At 46.3% G+C, this 24228-nt stretch overlaps 1 protein-coding gene across 2 annotated transcripts in view; it reads left to right on the top strand.

The window, feature by feature from the left end:
• The window catches only part of LOC121167593 (V-type proton ATPase subunit C 1), a 42732-nt gene extending 28455 nt beyond the window's left edge, over nt 1–14277 (top strand). For both annotated transcript variants that reach the window (XM_040997094.1, XM_040997093.1), the window contains 8 exons: nt 1125–1216; nt 2263–2361; nt 4902–4970; nt 7923–8015; nt 8107–8200; nt 9984–10081; nt 10902–11028; nt 13435–14277. In XM_040997094.1, the coding sequence (XP_040853028.1) occupies nt 1125–1216; nt 2263–2361; nt 4902–4970; nt 7923–8015; nt 8107–8200; nt 9984–10081; nt 10902–11028; nt 13435–13530 (768 nt within the window). In that variant the 3' untranslated portion in view covers nt 13531–14277. The remainder of the gene's footprint in view (nt 1–1124; nt 1217–2262; nt 2362–4901; nt 4971–7922; nt 8016–8106; nt 8201–9983; nt 10082–10901; nt 11029–13434) is intronic.
• Nucleotides 14278–24228: the final 9951 nt, after the last annotated feature.

The following is a 24228-nucleotide window of genomic DNA, read 5'->3' as shown; positions in this document are numbered from 1 at the left end:
AGCAATCCGTCAGATGGAAGTTCTTTCTCTCTCTTTCCTTCTCTTGCTGTAACTTTTTCAAATAAATACATAAATCCTTTAAATGTTTTACATGATTTAGTTCCTTTTAGAAATAAATCCTTCAGTCTTGTAAATTAAGTCTTTAAATTAGTAATTTTTTTAAAGATTTATTTTTATTATTTCTTTATTGGAAAGGCGGATATACAGAGAGGAGAGACAGAGAGGAAGATCTTCCGTCCGATGATTCACTCCCCAAGTGAGCGCAATGGCCGATGCTATGCCAATCCGAAGCCAGGAGCCTCTTCCGGGTCTCCCACGCGGGTGCAGGGTCCCAAAGCTTTGGGCCGTCTTCTACTGCTCTCCCGGGCCACAGGCAGGGAGCTGGATGGGAAGCGGGGCTGCTGGGATAGAACCGGCACCCATATGGGATCCCGGATGTTCAAGGCGAGGACCTTAACCACTTGCGCCACTGCGCCAGGCCCATAAATTAGTAATTTTTAAACTCAGTGTCCCATATTCAGTTCACATGATTTGAGAAGTGATTTAGGGGCCTGTGCTATGATGCAGTGGTTTAAGCTACTGCCTGCAATGCCTGCATCCCATTTCAGGGCACCAGTTCAGAGTTCTAGCTGCTCTGCTTCCAGTCCAACCTTTCGCTGATGCCTTTGGGAAAGCAGTGGAGAATACTGTGAGTGCTTGGGCCCCTGCCACCCATGTAGGAGACCCAGAAATTGTTTCTGGCTCCTGGTTCTTGGGTTTGGTCCAGCCTAAACGTGGGCCAGAACTGGTATAACTGTGCCAACAGATGGAAGACCTCTTTCTCTGTCTCCTTATCTGTCACTCTGCCTTTCAAATAAATAAAAATAAATCTTTTAAAAATATAATATATTAATAAGTAAACTATGTGAACTAAAACTTTTTAGTAGAAGAGATTCATATGCGGATCATATTTTAATAAAGTAATTTTTTGTGTCCACTAAAATGGTGCTTGTAAAAATCATAGATTATTATTGTACTAGAAATTTAGTGGTGTTTTCTGTAGAAGTTGGAGTGCAGCTGTTTTCATTGCATTACTAGAGGGAGACTCGGGGCAGTTTTGCTCATGTTCTTTTTCTGTTTGGAAGGGAGTGACTCAGATTGATAATGACCTGAAATCGCGAGCATCAGCGTACAATAACCTGAAAGGAAATCTTCAGAATTTGGAGCGAAAGAATGCGTAAGCAAACCATAGCTATCTTAATATTGAAGTCTAGGAAAGCCCATTAGCATGCACTGAAAGAGATTTTGTTATGTTTTAGTAAGTTCTGTTTTATGCTGTTTTTATAATCAAGAGAGTACTTGCTTCATAGAGACAAGTTCGTTAGTATATATTTGGAGAATTCAGATTCATCTAAGCAAATGTGACTTAATTATGCTTGCTTCATAAGTCATGCTTATGTACTGGCTTCTGAATTATCCCTTTGTATGTTTTATATTTCAGTGAAAATTTGTCTAAAATAATTGTTTTAAATCAAGTCATAGTTTAATTGCTTAGGAGTAACATGCTGCTTAAAATAACTCTTTCAAAGAACTCTTTTATAATGTAATAATTGTTCTCTCAATTATCTGTTTTCTGAATTTGTATTTTTCACATGTTCTATTTTTGTCCAAATAGGGCACCCTTATTTTTTTTGTTCTCCTTATAGTCTAACTGCTACACATATAACTTTAAAAGCATGGAACTGCTCACATTATGTAATCAAATTTCAGAGGCAAAATTGATTGGACATTGGCAGTGATATAAACAGGGCAAGATACTTTCATTTTGGGACGATTAGTACTGGAAGAGCAAATGAAAACTGGTTTTAGACTTGGTTCTTGGGTCAACTAACCAAAATTGTCTGGTATCAAATGATAACCCAAGAGAAGAGGGGAACCAAAGAGGCTGCTTAGGTGACATCTTACAGTTAGCGTGAAGTAGGCTGTAATTGTTATCTGTCACATAGCCCTTTCCTAGTTGGTATATATGTAATCAGGAGAGAACGTGAGTAGTAATGATTCCAGCAAACTCAAGGGTAGACATTAGAAGCAGATTTTGATTCATGTGGACATTTGTTTGGTTGCAGGGGTGGAATGTAAATGTCGACTTCATTTAAAGTCTTAACCCAGACTGTTCCCTCTCGGGCCTGTGTATGTAGTGCATGCAAGTATGAGTAAGTGCTGTTTCTCTGTGTGTTGCAGAAACATATTGTAAGCCTAATGATGTTGTTTTCTTATCCTCAGAGGAAGTTTGCTAACTAGAAGTCTAGCAGAAATTGTGAAGAAAGATGACTTTGTTCTTGATTCAGAATATCTCGTCACATTACTGGTCGTGGTTCCCAAGTATGTCTATTGCAACAAGTTTTACTTGCTAAAATACAAGAAAAATGTAGTGATATCTAATACTAAAATTCAAAGATTTTCACAAAACCCAAGTGTGGAAGGAATATAACCTTGTCATTCATTCTGTCAAAACATTTACTCATATGGAACATTCAGTAAAATTCAGTTCTTTACTTGATAATGAGACATGAATTATAAGTTGAGTTTCTAAATCAAATTTAGCAGCTTGGTAGAGTTGGCTTAATAAAAAAGTGAATAATGTTAGATCATTAGACTGTTTAAAATACAGATTTATAGTTTTTTAAAATAGGGAGGTCTTTGGATTTGCATTTTTGGAAAATCTTTATGACAGCTTAGGATGTGTTAAATTTTAAGAAGCAAATAATGGATTAGACTGGGGTTAACTTTTTTTTTTTCTGAAAATGGTCACCTTGCATTTTGGGACTGTTTAAGCTCTGTCACAACTCTCAATTCTTGTATGTCAACTGAAGCAGGTACAGATAATAAGAAACATGTTTTAAAACACCTTTATTTACAAAAACAGGCTGTGGGCGCAGATTGCTGACCTGTGGGTTAGCTCTTTTAAATTTCCTTTAAAATTTAATTTTCTGTCTGATGAAGTTTGACTATAGTTAATTGTGATAAGAGAATATGTGTATGCGGATTAGTGGAAAAATGGAATTACATGGTAAGTTTATATTGAGGCAAAAGAAAATTAGAAATTCGTACATAGTTTTTCATTATGAACACTTCCTGTGACCTTGTTGAAAGCCCCTCATATGGATTTCAAAATTTTCATACAAAATTAAACTTTATCCTTTAATTACATTTTCTATGAACTTTCTTTCAAAAGATATATTTATTATTATTTGACAGGCAGATAAGGTAGATTTACAGAGAGGAGACATAGAGAGAGAGAGATCTTCCATTTGTGGCTTCATGCCCCAGATGGCTGAAATGGCTAGAGCTGAGCCAATCCGAAGTCAGGATTTAGGAGCTTAATTCTGGGTCTTATACATCAGTATTGGGGTCCAGGAACTTGAGCCATCCTCTGCTGCTTTTCCAGTCCGTAAGCAGGGAGCTGGATCAGATGTGGAGCAGCCAGGATATGAACTGGCTCCCATTTGGGATGCTGACACTGCAAATGGAAATTAGCTGGCTATACCATTACACTGGCCCCTGTACAAACTTTTGAAATACTCTTGTACTATGTAGGAAAAAAATTTTTTTCCACATTAAAGATTTTTTTTTCATTGAGCATTTATTTAAGAATTGAGTTTAAAACCAGAAAGTTTTTTTTCTATACTGTATAATTGAAACAAAATACCCAAAACATCTCACCTAGTTAATTTTCCTTTATCATGGTTACAGACAACTAGTTCCTTTTTTCCTCTGTTGTTTATTCAAAAAAGTGAGTAAGAGCACTTCCACCTACTGATGCATTCTCCAAATGCCCTTAACAGCTGAGGCAGCCAGGAACTCGTGCAGAACTCGAGCCTGGGCAGCAGGACCCCAGCTACTGTCACTGCTGTCTTCCAGTTTCTATCAACAAGAAGCTGGTTTCAGCAACTGGAGTTGAGGATAAAACCCAGACTCACTGAAGTGAGAGGCATCTTAACTGATAGTTTAGCTAGTAGACCAAGTGTCTGCAGCCGTTATTCTTTCAAACATGGAGCAGTCAGTTGGTCTGGTGATTAAGGGGCTATTCGGATGCTGCCTCTCATATTGGAGTGCCCAGGTTCTGAACCAGAGTCCAACTTCTTGCCACCACAGACTTTGGTAACAATAATGGTTGAAGCAGTTGGGTTGCTGACAGCCAGATGGGAGGCCCAGATTGAGCTCTTGGCTTCTGCTTGTCCAGTCCCAGCTATTGCAGGAATTTGAAGAGTGAACTAGCAGATGGGATAGGGAGATGTATACACTCTGCCTCTCAGATAAGTAAAAGACACAGACAGACTGGCTAGAAATATAGGAGTAAAGTCCTTTACCGTGAAATGGACACATCTCAGACACAGTTGTCTCCTTTCACCCCTCAGAGCTGGTGGCCTCTAGAGAAGGTTGTTACACAATGTTCTGTGGCAACAATTTACTGTTACTTCATTTACTCATATCTTGCTGGTGCTTTTTGCTTTCTGTAAATACAGTTTTAGTCAACCCTTCATAATGGGCACTGAATAGAAATTATAGTAATTTCAGTGGTACTTTCTTTAAAAAAAAAAAAAGATGCTATTATATACCAGCCACATAGTTTGAAAATAATTTAGAGTCTCTGCTGTACTTTACTTCCTTTCTGAACTTCTAGGATGTGTCTCCTTAGCAATAGTTACAGGAAATACCAAACTGGTGATATGTATTTCTGCTGCACTCATTAGGTTTGAAACTCATTCTTAGTGGGTTAGTTGCATTTTTTTTAAATTATATGAACCTGGGGGGTGCTTATGGTACCCAATGTCCTAGCTTACATATTTTTTTCTCTTCCTGGTTATGACAGGACTAAGACATGTTTTTCTTTTCCAATGCTTACCATACTCTTTCTGCAGGTTAAACCACAACGATTGGATTAAGCAGTATGAAACACTAGCCGAAATGGTAGTTCCAAGGTCTAGCAAGTAAGTAGTGATCTTTGTAAAATCATTTATTTCCTAGAATCCCATAGTTTGGGTGTTGGATTAGGAACTGTAGTTGCTGTCTTTCCTTTGTGATCAATTTGCAGTTTTAGAACCATTACTTTCAGCTTTAAAGTGAGTTTTATGAACTCTAGTCATCATTTTAGATCTGGAAAGAACTTGGCCCAGTGTGTTTGGCCCATTTATGTTTTTAGACATACAGTGGAGACCGGCAAGGTGAGAGAGTTTGCCCAGAATCTCACATCTCACAGTGGCAGGATCAGAACTAGAACCTGCATCTCTGATGTGGTGCTTTCTCTTCTACTTTGTGACTCCTTGTTTAACTATGTGAAGGGAGCAGGCCAGAATGGCTCCTGGTATACCCAGTTGATCTCCAGTGGATGATGTCACTTGGAGCAGATTTTGCCTAGCCTATATGTTCCTTAATGAACAAAAGCACTTTTTATTAAAAACTTCTTTCGTGGATTTAACATACATTTGTCTAATTTTATAACAATGTGAAACAGTTGGAGGTTAAGATAAGGAAGTGAGAATGCATAATTGCATAACTATGGCAAAGATAGGGCTGGACTCTAATCTTCTAACTCTAGATTCTGTACACTTTTAGTACTGTTCTGTGTCGTTTTGAACATGATTTCATGTCTTGTATGCTGTCGTTACCACATGAGACATTCTTTGCAAAAATATCAAATGCAGCATACTTGTCCTGCTCTGGCTGGTCCTGTTTTGTGTATGTATCAGGACAAGGCAGCCTTGTGGGACAAAGGCACAGGAGAGAGGAGAGAGGTGGGATTAGTAAAGCCAGGCCCATGAAGTGATTTCATTTGTCATGTAAGAGGCAGCTTAGAATAATGGAAGGAGTCCTGGTCCCGGGGATCTGAGTCCTGTTGGCTGGTTCTGCCACCAGTCTGCAGTGTGACCTGGGTTAACTCTGATTGTCTTTGTGAAATGAGTGTATCAACTTTCCCTGCATGTGTTTCCAAGTTTAACGTTAGGCTTGATGGAGTAAACAATAAACCAGGTCATATTATTAGAGTTTCATAAATATTCATCGTTAAGAATTAAAGTAGAAATCTGTCCATCATGAAATTGTTTTTCCCATTTGGGGGTACCTTCCTTTGAGATCAGCTCCAAACATGGTAAGCTGCAGACTGTGGGTGCATCCTGAGAGATCACACCTTCTTACCTGTAGAACACTGGAGGCTTGATTTTGTGTCTGACAGGGGGACCACCACACAGTATCCCCCAAAAGTGGGCAGAGCCCATACCAGATGGCCAGGCTGGTTCAGTTGGCCCAGATGTACTGTGATAGAAGGACTTAAAAGTATCACTGTGGAGACTTTGATCTGTGGAGACTCACACAGTAGTTTAAGGGGAAAACACCAGGCAGGAAATTGAATACAAAGCAGTGCTTGTCTTCTGAATGGCCTGTATGTTCATACTGACTGCCTCGGTTCCTAGCCCTACCTCACTCTATGAAAACATCTGTACATTTGAAGTCAAAACCCAAGCTGTTTAAAATGAGTCAAAGAAAGCAGTAGCAACCCAGCCAGCACCATAAAGTGATAAGTAGTTTATGTAGGACAACTATGCTTTGCTGAATTAACCTGGAACGGCCCATTGTTTTTTTCGTTAGTTAGTTAGTTTGTTTTTTAAAGATTTATTTTTATTATTTCTTTATTGGAAAGGCAGATATACAGAGAGGAGAGACAGAGAGGAAGATCTTCCGTCCGATGATTCACTCCCCAAGTGAGCGCAACGGCCGGTGCTATGCCGATCCGAAGCCAGGAGCCTCTTCTGGGTCTCCCACGCGGGTGCAGGGTCCCAAAGCTTTGGGCCGTCCTCGACTGCTTTCCCGGGCCACAGGCAGGGAGCTGGAAGGGAAGCAGGGCCGCTGGGATTAGAACCGGTGCCCATATGGGATCCCGGGCGTGCAAGGTGAGGACCTTTAGCCACTATGCCACCGCGCCGGGCCCGGAACGGCCCATTGTTAAGGGAAGGCCCCTACCATCATCCCTTGGTGTTATTCCTTTACCCCAGGATCACCTGTCTGTGTCTAGAGGATAAAATGCAGTTAACAGGTAAATTTGTTTTGGTGCAGTTTTGACACCCGTGCGTAGTGTTGCCATAAGATGCGGTTTCCAGGAGCTTTGTGGAAGATCCCTTGCTTGCATGGATTTCAGTTTTCTTTGTATCAAAAACTTCGAACTACATTTTCTGTGAACTCTGAAGTACTCTCATGTGTGCACACAGAACTGTGGGTTATTTTTGAAATCCAAAAGGCCACGGTATACATGAACTTTATAGTTTTCCTCTTTCCAAGCCATTGGCACTGCAGATGTACCTGATGGTTAGGCTCTCTGGGCACTTGTCTCTGGAAAGGACTTTGTGGTGCTGTCCCTGAAGCAGTGTCTGAATAGATGTCCCCACCTCCCTGGGCTCTGCCGGAGCCTGCGGTGGATCCCGAGATGCACAGCGATGCAGATGTCATTCAGAGGCTGGTTAGAGGCAGCCTGTTTGTCAGTGTACAATGACAAGTTGGTGGCAGTGCAAGCCAGGCTTCTGTGGGGCCTACAAGAATGGAGTGAGGAGTCCAGAATTAGTTAGACTTGGGGAAAAAAACAATGCTTAGCAAGGTGACACCAGAAACAGAGAAGACTGAAACTGATATAATTCTTAGAGTTGGATTCTTGTCTTTGAGTTAGTGTTAGTTTTGTGATTTAGTAAGAAGGACATCTAATAAGAGGTGTGAAGCCATCAGAGTCAGAAAGCATCATGACAAGCCCTCAGGGTCCTCAGGGTTTGAGGCAGTAGAGATGAACAGCACTGAACTGGTTGGAACAGGGCTGTCACCCCTCTGGCCCCTCTTCCTCCCACGTCAGTGTGAAAGCAGTCAGTACAAAGCTGGCAGTGACTGGTTCTTTTTCTCCACAGTGTTCTGTCAGAGGACCAGGACAGCTACCTTTGTAATGTCACCTTGTTTCGGAAGGCAGTTGACGACTTCAGACACAAAGCCAGGGAAAACAAGTAAGGCTACTGTTGGTGTTATTATTGTTTAATTTGTTAGGTCAGCTGTTTACAGTATGAATAATATTGTGGGTTTTCCCCCCCAATTTAGATTCATTGTTCGTGACTTTCAGTATAATGAAGAGGAGATGAAGGCAGATAAAGAAGAAATGAACCGGCTTTCTACTGACAAGAAAAAGCAATTTGTAAGATATATGTTCAAGATGTATTTTCTTATTCTGAAAGGGTTAAAGAGAGAGACAGAGACCTCCCATCTCCTGGTTCACTCCCTGATGGCCACAATGCCTGGGGTTGATTCAGGACAAATCCAGGAGCCAGAAGCTTAATCCATTGCTCTGCTGTGGGTGCAGGGACTTGGCCATCTTCCACTTCTTTGCCAGGCCATTAGCAGTGAGCTGGACTGGAAGTGAATCAGCCAAGACCCAAACCAGTGTCGAAGCTGGTTGCTCTGCCTGCTACGTCACATTGCCAACTGTGTATGTGTTTTTAGTATTCAAACTTACCGGTGTTTAGCAGAAGAAAAGGTAGTATTTCTTTGCTTTGATTTTTGCCTTGATTTAAAAGAAAACTTTTTTGAACTTCTTTTTTTAAGACATCTCAATCATTTTTTTCTTTTGAATGATCACAATGAATTTTTTCTAATCAGGCTTAGATCTATGAACAGTTATCTTACACCTAAAAATATATTAACTCTGCCCCAGACCATACCGTCTTTTGTTTGGAAGCAGAGATGCATGTTGCATTGTTTTCACTTCTAGATATGGTAGTCTTTATTACTCCACCATTATACATTCCAATTTGCATGATAGATTCCTTATATTAGAGAAAATATATGGTATTTCTCTTTTTGTGATTGACTTATTTCACTGAGCATGATGGTCTCTAGTTGGGACCATCTAGTTGCAAATTGTATAATTTCATTCTTTTTAATGGCTGAATAATATTCCATGGAGTAGATGTACCACAATTTCTTTAACCACTCCTCTTTGGATGGGCATCTGGGTTGTTTCTATGTCTTTGCTATTGTAGATTGTGCTGCTGTAAATATAGGATTACAGATCCCTTTCTCACATGTAGTTAAATTTCTTTTGGAAATCCCTAGGAATGGGATGGCTGGGTCAATGCAGTTCTATTTTAAAGATTTATTTATTTGAGAGGCAGAGTTACAGGGAGAGAAAGACAGAAAGATCTTGCATCCATGGTTCACTCCTCAAATGGCTACAACATCCAGGTCTGTGCCAGTTTGAAACTAGGAGCCTGGAGCTCCTTCTGGGTATCCTACATGTGATGAGGGGACCCAAACACTTGGGCCAGCTTCTGCTCCTTTACCAAGCACATTAGCAGGCTGTTGAACCTGTGCGTGTTTGGGATGCCAGCATCGCAAGTGGTAGCTTAAACTGCTGTGGCACAGAGCTGGCCCATTTCAATTCATCTTAGTGTGTATTGAGGTTACTGAGTAGTAGATAACCCTTTATTATTATTAATTTATTTATATTTGAAAGGCACAGTCAAGGAGAGAGAGACACCTTCCATCTATCAATTCATTCCTCAAATGGCCACAACAGCTGGGACTGGGCTGGTCCTAAATCAGGAACCAGGAGCTTCTGGGTGTCCCATGTGGGTATAGGGGCCCAAGTACTTTGGCTCATTCTCTGCTGCCTTCTTAGATCAAAAGCAGGAAGCTGAGTTGGAAGGGAATCAACCAGGATTCAAGCTGGTACCCATATGGTATGCCAGCACTGTGGGTGGAGGATTAATGTGCCACACCACAGTGCAGGCCCCAGTGGATAACTCTTTAATCCAATTTAGAAAGTTTCCAAGATAATGCAAATAATACTGGTAATATTTTTAAAGTGAATTCTGTGACTTAGTTCTAAATTCCTTATAGATAGTGACTCTTAGAATATTTGGTTTATCTAATTGTCATTTTCAAGACCAAATTTGAGTTACTTCTTTGTCTTCTTGCAGGGACCACTTGTGCGGTGGCTGAAAGTGAATTTCAGTGAAGCATTTATTGCGTGGATTCATGTGAAAGCACTAAGGGTTTTTGTCGAGTCTGTTTTGAGGTAAAGAAAGTTAATGGAGCAGCTTAGAACTGCAGCGTTATTAGATCTCTGCACCCTGGACCTTTTGGCTGCTAGCACAGGCTGCCAGCAGGAGGCTGACTTGGAAAAGCCGAAGGGTCAGTCTGAGGGAGAGAGCACTAAGGCCATGGCTTGGGACATGCGTCTCGATCTTGTCATTTGATGCCAGCCTAGAAGGATCTAGGCCACTGTGGTCACTTGCTCTTTTCTAATGTAGTTAAGTAAGTTACAGGTGGGGTGCACAGTGTTGGCCAGTGTTTGTTCAAAAGGAAGATATTTTGTTGGTGTTGGTGGTATAGTGGTGAGCATAGCTGCTTTCTAAAAGGAAGATATTTCAATATAGTTTACTCATGTACACAGTGTATGGTTGATTTACTAAAATCATTTCATAGTAGCCTGAAAAATTCCAGGACTGCAAAAATCTGTCATCTTGGGATCCTCTGTACATTCTGCTCATCCCAGGAAAGGGTCTAAAAATGCTCTCTTCAAATTTTCAGAGTGCCTGTGGGGTGATCTCACAGTGATTATTATCATAAAAGTATGATAAATATTATTCCTGGAGGTAGTCACGTAGAGTATTTGAAGTAATTCCTAGCACTTGGCTCAACTGAAAGACAAATTTGTAGTGGGCAGTGAGGACCAGAGGAGGTTCGTTTCTCTGAGTGTGTCGGTCAGTGTTTCTGTACACACGGTGGTAGGGCTTGTAAAGGGAACATTAAAATGAGACACTCTTCATTAACTATGATTAAAGAGCAGCAGGCGAATATTAGTGTTGCCTACTGTGTGTCTGCTTCCTTGTAAGGTATGGCTTGCCAGTGAACTTCCAGGCAATGCTCCTGCAGCCCAATAAGAAGACGATGAAGAAACTACGGGAAGTCCTGCACGAGCTGTACAAACATCTGGACAGTAGTGCAGCAGCAATCATTGATGTGAGTACTGATTGGCTCTCCGGGCAGTGGACATTGGAGTGGGATATATATTGTATATATCATACTACTTAGCCATTTTTTATTTAAATTAGTATTTTAAGGTTCCTATTTAACTGTTAGGAAAATGAAGCAACGAATTAACATTGTCTGCCCATGGGCACTAGTTGCTTACAAAAATTAAAAGTTGCAAAGCAAGCACCTAATTTAAATTCTCTTTAGTGACATTAATGGAATCTGGATGGGCATTTTAAGGGGAACTCTCATTTTTCTAAAGAGGTATGACATGCAAAGTAAAATATGGCGTGAGCAGAATGTGTGTGGTTTTTATTGCTGCTATAAATTATTTCAGCTGTCTTACTGATTTTATTCCTTTCCAACATGGTAATATCACATGTGACTGTCAGAACCATAGACAGATAGTTCTTGACAAAAGAACATGCAGGAAATGACTTGCTACATTTTCATGAGTTTGCAGACTATATAATGAGGTATAATTTTATGATACATACTTTCCTACCAAATTATTATAATATGTATGTGAGGGTATTGCAGCAAGTTCATGAAAATGGAATTTAAAGCTATGTTTATTTTGGCACAAAAGAATTTTGAAATTCATGGATAAGAGTAAGGATCTTCAGAAACTTCATGGAAATGCGTATTATGGAAAAATCATGCATGGTGGGGCCAGTGTTGTGGTAGAGTGGGTAAAGCTGCCGCCTGTGAGGCTGGCATCTCATACGTGGTGCCAGTTCATGACCCAGCTGCCTGTTGATGCACCTGAGGAAAGCAGTGGAAGATGGCCCAAGTGTTTGGCTTCCTATGCCCTTCATGGTTCATCCTTAGCTAGTGTGGCCACCTGGGGAGTGAACCAGCAGATGGAAGATTTTTTTTTTCTCCTTCTTTCTCTGTCTTTCCTCTCTATCTCTCCTGACTCTTTTCTTTCATTTAAATGAATTTTTAAAATATTTAGACTTTAAGGAATCATGCATGGTGGGCTGGGTACCATGGCATAATAGACTAAGCTTTTGCCTATGGTGTTGGCATCCCATATGGGTGCTGATTTGAGTCCTGGCTGTTCCACTTCTCATCTAGCTCCCTTCTTATAGCCTGGTAAGCCAGCAAAAGATGGCTCAAGTACTTAGGGCACTGTGCCCTTGAGGGAGACTGGGAGGAAGCTCCTGGCTTCATGCCCTAAGATCGGTTCAGAATTGACTGTTTTGGCCATTCAGGAACTGAACCAGTAGTTGAAAGATCTCTCTCTTTCTGTTTGTAACTCTGCTTTGCAAATGAAAAGCTAAAAGAAAAAAAAAATTTGTAAATATTTATTTATATGTGTTTGAAAGGCAGATTTATAAAGAGAAGGACAGAAAGATCTTCCATTCACTGGTTCACTCTCTAAATAGTGAGTGAACCAGCTCCATGGCCGGAGCTGAGCTGATCCAAAACCAGGAGCCAGGAGCTGCTTCTGGGTCTCCCATGCAGGTTCAGGGTCCCATCCTCTGTTGATTTCCCAGGCCACAGGCAGGGAACTAGATGGGAAGTGGAATAGCTGGGACTAGAACTGGCACCAATATAAGATTCTCATACTTGACAGGTGGAGGATCGGCCAATTAAAGCATTGTTGTCACCCTTCTCCCCCAAAAATCTCTTAGTGCAAAAACTATTTTTGGATTTCAGGATTTTTTTTTTTGTACCAAAATTGTTTCAAAGTCGTTTAATTCCATTTTTCTGTTTTAAAGCCTGTTCTGAGGGGAAAAATTAAATATTTATGTATTTGAAAGACAAAAGGATGGGCGGAAGGAGAGGAAAGAGAGAGAAAGATCTTCTATCTTGTAATTTACTCTGCAAATGCCCCAAACAGAGTGGGGACTAGGCTGAAGCCAGGAGCAGGAACTCCACCCAGGTCTCCCACGTGGGTGGGACCTAAGTACTTGGACCATCACCTGCTGGCTCCCAGATGCATGAACAGGAATCTGGGTCGGAAGCAGAGAAGCCGGCGTTCTTACACAGGAAGCAGGCGTGCCAGGTGACTAACCTGTTCCATACACCGATGCCTCCACTAACATTTGAAGTATCCTCAGAAAGTGTCATCCTTAGAAGTACACTTGGTTTACTTTCATGAAGCATTTTGTAAGCTTCATATCCATTCCACTCAGTACCCAGACCTGACATCTGAAAAGTAACTTTCCACAGGAGACTTTAAGATTAGCGTGATTACGATAGGAATCTGGCCACCGTGCTCTGTCCATGTGTCCTGGGTGAGGGAACCTCTCGGTTGCAGCATGGAAGTAACCCTGCCCCGTTCGGATCCCATCAGTGTGGGACCGTAAGTTAGCCCAGAGTAGACGCTCAATAAACCAAGTCCTCCAAGTAGGGAACTGAGTACTTCTCTGTTTTTTTTCGTAGGCTCCAATGGATATTCCAGGCTTAAACCTGAGTCAACAAGAATACTACCCCTATGTGTACTACAAGATTGATTGCAACCTGCTGGAATTCAAGTAAAGCCGAGCTCCAGCCCAGCCACCCTGTCCTCGTGCCGGTGTGTGCCCACAGAGCCAGGCTGTGACCATAGTGCTTGAATCCTGCCAGCCCTGCTCGCCTCAGCCCCTGCCTAGGTGAACTCTCCTCTAGTGGTCCACATCTCAAGAGTTTCTTTTCAAAGAAAAAAATATATATATATACTGTTTTCTTTTTATGGATCAGGTTTGTAAATGTGTACTGAAAAAATCAGAGTTTATTTATAAGTGCAGGAGTTTATTTAAAAAGATCACTGATATCATGGTATGCATTAATTCCATTTGTTCCTACTGTGCACAGAAGCCTTGTTTACAAGGGAATGGTGAACATTTGTACCATTTTGTTCACAGTGTTAATAGTTATTCAATCGTGATGTGAAGAAATGTGACCATGTTCAGGTATGTGTTTTCTGAATGTTTCCAATTCCAATCTGTCAGCACTGTTGACACCCACAGGAAAGAATAAAATTACCTGTGCAAAGGTGCATTGTGTGTGTAACTTCAGAAGATCGCAAGTCAGCCTCAGAACGTCATCAGTGACGTCACAGCTCCCTTGCTATGCTGCTTCCAGGGTTGCTGCGTGCCGAAGTGTGACTGGCATGTGATCTATGTGTGCCAAATTTGGGTCAGATCACAAATTTAAAGATTATTTTTCAACATATGATGGGTATTTACATTTGAACACTGGACTTCTTAGAAGTAGGACTAATTTTGAATAAAGTTAGTAAAGCTGTGTAGTGTTAGCCATTTCTTTTGTCAGCATTTATTGTTTTCTTTTATTGTCCTCTAATAACAAAAGCCGTGGTTGTGACATGTCATATGTGACGTGGCCTGACAGTGTAGAGACATTGCTAGCCTTTAACCTTTGATGTGAATGACTTCATGTCCTGAAAGAGCTTGGACGAATGAAGTTTATGTATTACTTTAAGGGCATTTGTGAATGAGTTTGTGGCCTCCATGCTTTTTATGTTGAAATTTTGTATTGTTATGTCTGAAGTAATTGTTAGCCTAACAAATGCAAGGTAGGACAGGTGGGGGCCCTCCCTGCAGCCTGACCCCCAGAGGAGGTTTCCCTGTTCTGCCTTCCCCTCTCTAACACATGGCTGAAGAGTGTGTTTTTAATAAAGCGAGGTTCATACCGCATACGTTCCATCACTTGCCTGTCTTCTGAGGGGTGAGTGTCTCAGCTGCTCTGATGTGTCACGCCGTGGTCTGCCAGCTGTCGGGGTGGCCTCGTTATTGGCAGGGTTTGCCCTGAAGCCCTGCTGGGCAGAGCATCATTTCCTGTTGTTGGGATTTCTGCAAGGGAGGCGCAGAAGTGGACTTGTTCTGTAAGTTAGACTTGCACCACACCCTGCCAAGTTACCTGCCAGAATTGTGCATCTCAGACTTGTACAGTGTGGCTTTATTCCAGGTATTCCTTTGGATAAGAGAATGCTGTGAAAATTGTTCATTTTGATGGCTGAACATTCTGGGCTTCTTGTCGTCTTTTGCAAATGTTCTCTCTCTGAGTGTTGGTGTCTGCCACATGGAGTCAGTCTCTGCCACTGAGGTGTCACCTGCATGCCCAGTGACATTCAAGCTTTCACTTAGTTGCTGATTCTGTTGTGCTGAGAGCAGGTAAGATTTGTGCCAGGCTTAAAAGCCCAGCATCTGCTTGAGAACATGGGATTCTCACTGAAGCTCCTATTGGGGTGCCATCACGCAGGTTGGGACCAGCCCCAGCTCTGCTCCCAGGAGCCCTGTGACCTGAATGCAGGTCCCTAGTCTCTCTGTAGAAGCAACAGGATTTGATCCCACCACACGGGGTCGCTGTGATGTGTACATGAGACCCCCTACAGCCCAGGCCCTGCGGGTGTGACTCAGTGTCCCTGGGGAGTCCGCATGACTTTCCTTGCTGTGCTTAGCTCAGGAACTCATGGATACCTCAGCATCAGAGTCCACAGGTGAGACGTGTGTGCAGATGTCAGCTTATGTGGCCACCGAGCTATGGCGCAGGTGTTTCTGTGGCTGCCGCTTTGCCTTCTGCTCCAGGATAGAACTCAGATAACCCAAGAGTCCCAGACTCTACCGAATTGTACCATAAAATTCTAAGTTTAAAATAAAAGTAAAAAGAAGGGGTCATGAAATACTTAGTGATATCTGCTGCCTCAAAACTTCCTGTGCAGTGTGTGATGGCAGCCCTGGCCATCCCAAAGTTGCATTTGTGGAGACTCAAGATCCAGAGAGTTAAGTAAGTCCTTTGCTGAAAGTCACCAGTTTTGAGGTTGGCATTCAGCTTCGTGTTAAGGTGATCATATCTCAAATCAGCATACCTGGGCTCAAGGTCCTGACTCTAGCTCCTGCTAACACACACGCTGGGAGGCAGCCATGATAGACCACGTGACTGATTCCTTCTACCCCTGTGAGAGACCTGGGTTGAGTTCCTTGTTCCCAGCCCCAGCCTGACCCAGGCCATCACTGCCACCATTACAGGGACTTCTCCCCTCCCTTTTTTGTTCTCTTACTCTAATTTAGATATTTGTGGTTTGTTTGTTTTGTATGTGTGTGTGTTTAAAATTTATTTATATTGGAAAAGATTTGCAGAGAGGAGACAGTGAGAAAGATCCGTCTGCTGGTTCACTCGCCAAATGGCCTCCGCAGCTGGAGCTGAGCCCATCCAAAATTGAAGCCAGGAGGCAGAAGTGGGTGCAGGGTCCTAAGGCTTTGGGCCGTCCTCCACTGCTTTCCCAGGCCACAAGCAGGGAGTTCGATGGGAAGTGCAGCAGCCAGAGCATGTATATGGAATGCTGGCACTGCAAGAAGGAGGATTAACTAATTGAGCCATCACACCAGCCTCCTGGGTTGTTTTGGGTTTTTTTTTTTTTTTTTTTTTTTTTTTTTTTGGTAAGCTAATAGTTTGAGTAAGAACCCAGATAGAATCTTAGAACTCTGACTGCTGAATTCTTTATAGCAAACCCTGTCCCCTCCGTTAGGTGCTGTGTGAGCTGAGCTGACTGAGGTAGACAGTGATGTGGGAAGGGCACTGGTATGGGCGGCCAGATAGTGAATGCCCACTGCAGGGTGGGGTGCTGTTGTGTCTGCTGCCTGTGTGCTCATCTCACCAGCTTGTCTGTGTTTTTCTGTACTCAGTAAAGGAAACCCCACATGCTGAAGCAGGAAATTCTAGAACAGTCCTAGTGGCTGGGTGGGTGAGCACATTATCAAATGGTACCTTTAAAGTGATGCTTTGTACAAAGCAAATGTGACCTTTTATTTGTCCTCACTTTAAGACAAAGAGTCTCAAATGTTGCAAATAAAATATCAGAAGCCGATAGAGCTTTAAGGTTTTTCTCCTTCATTCTCAGCTGCCATTTCCTTTAAAGAACTCGAAGTCATACATGGACACAGTAAAAACCACACTGGCAAGACAGTTTCTAAAGGGAGACTTGCCTGCCTCTAGAACCTGTGTTCTGGGCTTGGTCATTGCTGGGCACCCGCTGTTTGCCCTGGGAGGGCTGCACTGCCCTTAGGTTCCAGTGGAGCTACAGGGAACACTCACCTCCATGCTCGCTGCTTCAGGTGCCCAGCCCTGGGCAGCGCCCACCTGATTTCAGGCATGAACGCATGTGGCTTAGGGGGCCCATTTACGTCACCAGAGAAATCGCCCTTGTGATATTTTGATATCCAGGCTCAGGAACTAAAAGAGAAAAGGGACCAGGACTTGGTGATGGTAACTTGTGAGCTTGCTGGGCTTTGCAGGAGAAGCGAGAAGGGTACCCCGGGACCAGGCGTGGGCCTGCAAGCAGCAAGGTGGAGGCTGGGGCAGCTGCAGGCCGCAGGCCTCAGTGGGGTTGCAGCTGCAACCTGGTCCTGACCTGCCTTCCGCCTCCTCGCAGCTCCCTCCACGACCGTGGGGAGGGTGAGGTCAGTGCTGTGGTGGGCCTCAGGCCCTGACATTTGGCCCAGGGACTAGAATTTGGAAACCTTCCTGGGGCCAGTTTGGCACTGCTCACATGGCATCTGTGATCAACCCTGATGGTGATGGTTTGTGAGTGTTTCATAAGCAAAGGGATAGACTGTGTGCAGTACTGTGTGGAACTTGAAATTACATATGTATAAGTGTGAATGTATGTGTGTTGCCAGAAGAACTATCCAGGATATCCATTCAGCTTTCAGCTATTTTGCCATTTCCTGGGTGTCAGGGACCCTCCTGGGCAGGTTTGTGACAAGAAGTTGTCTTTTGCACCGACGCAGCTCAGTGTTTATCTGGGTAGGCTCGTGCTGAGATGGAGCAGTACAGATCCAAGTGGTGCAGGTCTCCGGCTCCGTTAGAGAGCCAAGCGTCCCTTTCCTTAAACAGTGATTTGCAGGTGCTGCGCTTGGCCACCAGAGGGCACCGTGGTGCCGCCGCAGAGCCCACGCGCTCTCCCAGCTCCCCCAGGACGCCCTCGGCGCCCGCAGACCCACCCAGCAGCGTCCAGCCCCGGAATATTTCGCTGCAAATATTAATTAAAGCAGAGTTCGTGGCGGAAATGTCAGAGGGCTCATGTTCACGTTGCAGTGTAACCAAGTCTGCGGGTGTGTGTGTGTGCACGCACGTATAACTAAACTCCAGCAGATGGTGCCCGTTCTGAGTGGTCAGAAACACAAGGAGATTGGCGGGCAGCGCGGGTGGGCCCCGAGCACACCCTGCACCCCAGGCCCTGGGGACACGACACTGAGCGGGCAGGACACAGCGCAGGCCTCACTGGGGCTCAAGGACTGGTGACCAGTGGTGCCTTGCCTGGCACAGCATCGACTTGCAAAGTCCGCGTTAGAGAGGGGATTGTCTGAAAGCCGGAGTCTAGAAGACAGCGCCCTAAGCATGTCGGCCCGGAGAAGTCAGGGGGTGAAGAACAGGGCCCCGTGTTTCTCCAGATCTACCCCACACGTGGTGTGGAGACTGTCCACGAGGAATTCCGGGGGTGATGGACCCTGCACGTCAGAGCTACCCAGGCCGGTGGCCCCGACCCCGGGCGGTGGTCGCTGCCAGTGTGACGGAGGAAGGGATGGATGGATGGAGGGATGGAGGGAGGGAGGGAGGGAGGGAGGGATGGGTGGATGGATGGCGGTTCAAAGCCTGCGATGGAGGTTCCTGACCCCAGAACTCGATCCAGGCGCCACCCTGCCGCCTCCCAGGCTCTGCGCCTGCTGGACCGCGGACGGCCCCGAGGGACACGGTGTCCTGACTGAACCTCCCGTGGAAGAGGCCGGGCCTGCAGCTCCACGGCTGGCCGCGCCCTGCGTGGCTCTCCGTCCTGGGGGCTCTGGGCCGTGGGTCGGCTGGCCGGGAGGAGGCGAGGGCCGCTTGCCCTGTCGCCCCCACGCGCAGCTCCTCGCGCCTCATTGCACCGCATGCCTTCCCCAACGGCCGCAAACGGCCGCCTCGCACCGGGCACCCGCTCTTCAGGTCTTGCCCGAAGGATAACCGCATCCAGCCGGCCTGTCTCCCGGTTTCCCAGCCCCGCTCTTCCTCTGCTCAGCCCAGGCCTCTGCTAGGAAGCTCTGGTCCCCTTGTCCTCTTGTCCCGATGGGCGTTTTCGCGTGTGGCACCAGGAAGCGGAGTCAGGCCTCAGCTCTCTGGCCTGAAGCCCCGGGACCGTGGCTGTCTTCTCCCTGCCCGGCCCAGCCTGGCCGCCCCTCTCTGAGTGCCCGGGTGGCCTCCATACCCGGACCTGAACCCTCTCTTCCTCCACAGAAGTGGGGTGACCATGGAGGCCTGCAGGGTGCCAACAAACATCGGGATGTAACTCGGTGTGTGAGTCGGATGCAGACAGGTGCCTGTGCAGAGGGCGGGACCCACTGCTGGCTTATTATTGAGTTGACTTTAGTTCCTGTTTAGTTCCTGCATTGGGAATCTTGAGCGAGTTGAAATAAGTTCCCCCTTTACAGCCACGTCCAGGGCCTCCCAGGATGACGTGGCCGACAGTTTCACTCCTAGGTGTGTACGTGAACTGTAGCCGCGCAGCCACCAGAGACTGGTGCGGGAACCGCTCACCGCGGTCAGAAAGTGGAAAGGAAACAACCGAGTGTTTCTCTGTTGAGGAATGAACGCGAAAACCAAACATGGACCTTGGAGCCGTGGGAGAGTACTCGGTCAGGAAGAGAAGCCGGAGTGCGAACTGTGCCCTGCATGGGAGAGCCTTGAGAGCGTTACACCGTGTGACAGAAGCCAGAGGTAAAAGGGTGATTCCTTCCTGGGAGCCATCAGGAGTGGGTGAACCCATAGGTGGTGGTAGTGGGCATTCGTTTAGCACTGCTACCTGGGGGCGGGCCCGCATCACTCAGCAAACACTTGGTTCTGGCTGAATACCTCGGTGCTAGCTGTTGCCATTTGGGGAATAAACCAGTGGATGGAAGATCTCTTCTCTCCTTTCCTTTCCCCTCCGTCCTTCCTCTCTTATCTCTGCTCTTCCCCTCCCCTCTCTCTTCTCTCCGTGAGCCCTCTTTTTAGCTTACTTGTGCTTTGCACCCCTGAGACTTTGGGAGGTTGGGGAGCTGCCAGGTGCCAGAGTGACCTGAAGACCTGGCTCAGAATCCCCAGGAACTTGGCCTGCTCCTGTCCTCTGCTGCCCCCAGGCCTCAGACTGGTATACTGGGCACACAGCGTGGACTTCCTTCCCAGAACCCACCTGCAACTGCTTAGGCCCACAGCTGGTGATCCCACACACTGGGATGCCAGCGTCCAGGGCCCTTGCATGGCAGGAGCAGGCCATGACCTCCACTGCCAGGTCGTGAGGAGGGGACACTCCACTCTGCTGCCATCCACATTGCTGCACACGGGACCTGTGTGCTGGGCCAGTGATCTCAGCAGCTGCTCCCTGGTGTGGGGCAGCATGCGCCCTGGAGCCTCTCCCTCCCCCCCAGCCCTGGGGAAACATCACCCCATTCTCTGTTCCTCTAGGCCCACCTTTCTGGAACGCCCGCAGCAGTGACACTGGACAGCACTGGTCGTTTTGAGGTGATCCACGTGCTTGTCAACTCAACTGGACTTGGCCAAGGGCACCGACGGATCCAATCCACGCAGGCAGCTACGGTTTTTATTCATGAGAAGCAATCACAAGGCTCAAGAAAATGAGGACCTCAGAAAGCTCCTTGCAGACCCCTCCTCTTGCCTTGCCCTGAGCTAGGCGGAGATACCTTCCTGTGGCAGATGCCAAGGGCAGTAGGATACAGCATGCCCATAGGCAGCTGCCCAGCATCCCCCTGCCACCCCTTGCCAGCCCTGGCTCTCCTCAGGGTTGCTGGCTGAGGTGCCAGCCTCCTCAGGTGCAACCACTGGGACAGCTGCTGGCCCTGTGTGGTCCCTGCTACCCCTGATGCTGCGATGATGGAAACCACTTGGCCTGGCCTGGCTGCTGGGCTGAACCTGGACTCCTCCCCTCCTACAGTTGGCCATGTGGAAGAGAATCCAGCATGGGGACTCCCATCGGAGGCTGCTGGTTATGGCTCCTGGTTGTCCCGGGGCTGCAGTGATGGGAGGTGGGGTGGGCAGCTTCCTGCCGGGTTTTCCTCCAGTCTGTGTGGACAGGTGCACTCCACAGAACAGCGAGGCTGTGCCAAGGGCTGAGACCCAGGTTGCATGCTTCTCCTGCTGGTGGTTCTGTTCAGAGTTCGGTGAGCCTGGCTACAGGGACACAGGGCAGCAAGGACTTGACTGTGGTGTTGCTCCAGGCCAGCAGGAAGCCCAGGCCTGCCCTGCGCTCCTGTGTTCTGGATTCTGGGGAGAAGCCAGGGGCTCCACAAGGGTGACCTCGTTCTCCTTAGCTTCTTCTTGGCGGGTACTGAACCACCGGTGGGTCTGGGCCCATCCCAGGCCTCCAGGTCTAGCATGTAGCACACTCGACCCTTTGAGCTGGATTACCAGGACCCGGCAGCAGTAGCAGCCATGTGAGACATAGGCCCACACCCCTCTAGATTTCTCCCACAGAAAGGCAGTAATGCTGCCATTGTGATGGACAGGGTCACCGCCAGGCTCTGTATGTCAGTTTTGAGGGTGTCACAGTCCTCTGTGGCACAGAATTCTGGGGTTCCTGGAAACCTTCCCCGTTTTCCCTTCACTAGCTAGCAGCTGAGTCAAGTTGGTCAATGTGGTGGTCATGCGGGAGTCCAGCAGTAGGTCACCAGCTTAGCATTCGCATAGCAGTAATGTACTGCAGACAGCGTCTAACTAGCTGAGGGCCTGGCCTGCCCCTACAGGCTGCCTGCTGGGGCATGCGGTCCCCGAGAGCGCCCTTGCATGCCAATTCCATAACGAGGAATAGAAACCGGATGATGTTCTCGTGACGCAGGCTCTTGAGCAGGCCACTTCCCACTTCACCTGTCATTCACTGGAGGATTGCAGTGGTTTCTCAGGATCAATTTCCCAGCCACTCACTTCCCAGGCACCAGGGACCAGGAAAGGTCCACCAGCTTGAAGCTGCTGTGGTCCAAAACAGAAAGGAAGTAGTACCCATCTGGAGTATTCGCTTCCTGATGCAGGCTTTCTGATTACTCTTTCAACGGCTCCCTCCATAACTTCCAGCTAAGCAACTATTATGATACATAATAAGACAGCCAGGGCACAAGCTGCCACCGTGACCAGTGCACAACTCTAGCTACTTCTCTAAACAAGTGGCACTTAAAACTGGACACTTAAAAACCACAGAAAAGGCTATATAATCGCACTAACAATGATAAATCTGACAGCTGTTTGACACAAAGGGGGTAAAGCAAAAATCTGCAAAACAAAAAGCAAAACAATAGAAAAAAACTAAAATAGGGGGAAAAAAAAAGAGTAGTTCAAGAAACAAAAAATACTGCGCGGCACAAACCTTAGGTGAGATGGGGCCGAGTCACATAGGTCACCAAAGACAGCTCCTTGGGTGAGGAGGAAAGCCAGGCCCCCGCGGGGCTCGGGAAGCCTGTGGAGCACGCGGCGGCAGCGGCTCATGACGTCAGAGCAAGCCACGGACTGCTCACAGCTGCAGGTGGAACAGGGCTCCTCGGGAATCTTGCACGTGCAACTAGGAGCAGCAGCTCCGTGCTTGGGTTGTTGATAGCGACTGATGTGTAGTTCCTGAGAAAGCAGGATGTTTCAGTGGCTTTTCATTTCTAGAAAGTGCTCACATTTTAGCTTTTGAAGACCTGATTTCTACATTCAAAATAATCCGTTCCTTATCCTTTGACCTCGGAATGACAGGCCTCACGGTGCCACTTCTCTGCTATGACAGTAAAGAATGTTCCGTCACCTGAGACACCGCCAGCACGTTACGTCAGCCGAGAGGACCGTGTCCTCCCAAGAGCGTCACAGGTTCAGGAGGCGGGAGTCGCTGTAGCCAGGTGTGGAGGGCCGGAGCAGGGACAGCGAGAGAGCTCTGTCCGCCTCAACTGTCCTCCGGCTAGGAGGGAGGAGCTGAGGCATTTCCAGCTGTCGGAGGTGTTCTGGGCCACCACGGCAAAATACTTCGACATAGGTAACTGAATAAGACGTTTCATCTCAGTGTTTTGGAGGCTGGGAAGTCTACGAGGATGTTTGCAAAGAGCTCACCCTGCTTCAAGGATGGTCCCTTCACAGAAAACATGAGGAACTGGAAAGACCAATGGTTTGGTCAGTTGAAGCCATGCATATGTGTTGAAAGTTGCCTGGTCAGTTGAAGCCATGCATATATGTTCAAAAGTTGCTTGGTCAGTGGAAGCTATGTATATATATGTGTGTTGAAAAGTTCCCTTGTGGCCCTAAAAATTGTACATTAAAAATAAACTTTTTAAAAAGTGCCTTCAAATCATGAAACTAGACATTCTGTGACTGGTGTGGTGGTTCATTGGGTTAAATTTCCACCTGCGGATCTGGTGTGGTGGCCTAGCAGCTAAAGTTCTTACCTTCAACATGCCAGGATCCCATATGGGCACCGATTCATATACTGGCAACCCCACTTTCCCATCCAGCTCTCTGCTTGTGGCCTGGGAAAGCCGTCAAGGACGGCCCAAAGCCTCGGGACCCTGCACCTACTTGGGAGACCTAGAGGAAGATACAGGCTCCTGGCTTTGGATCAGTGCAGCACTGGCCGTTGCAGTGGGGAGTGAATCATCGGACAGAAGATCTTCCTCTCTGTATATCTGACTTTCCAATAAAAATAAATCTTAAAAACAAAACAAACAAAAAACTATCACCTGCAACATGGCATCACATATGAGTAACGGAGTCCCAGCTGCTCCACTTCCAATCCGGCTCCTGTTAAATGCCTGAGAAAGCAGCAGAAGATGGACCAAACACTTGGGCCTCTGCCCCAACATTCATGGGAGACCAGGATGGAGTTCCAGGTTCCCAACTTTGGTCTGAAGTAGCCCACGCTGCTGTGGGAGATGGACCCCTCTGTTACTCTGCCTTTCTGGTCTTTCCGCAGTCAGTCATGCTGTCCAGGAGGTGGCGCTCCTGTGATCTCGTCCCCTCCCAGAGTCCCCACCTCTTCAATTCTGTGGCCTTGAGCTTGAGTTTGAATGCGAAGTTTGGAGAGGCATGGACATTTGTTCCTTAATCGCTCAAAGGCAAATACAAGTGGCTTTCATTTGCTTTCTTCATTGATGAAATGGTTTAAGGGACTGCTGTCGGCCAGGCCCAGGAGCTAGAGAGGGATGCAGCAGCGTGTCCCCAGGAAGGGGCTCCCGCCCTCACTGGGAGGAC

The sequence above is a fragment of the Ochotona curzoniae genome, unplaced genomic scaffold, assembly GCF_017591425.1.
Source record: "Ochotona curzoniae isolate NIBS_2020 unplaced genomic scaffold, NIBS_Ocur_1.0 patch4, whole genome shotgun sequence".
NCBI lineage: Eukaryota > Metazoa > Chordata > Mammalia > Lagomorpha > Ochotonidae > Ochotona > Ochotona curzoniae.
This window is presented reverse-complemented; position numbering and strand designations above follow the sequence as displayed.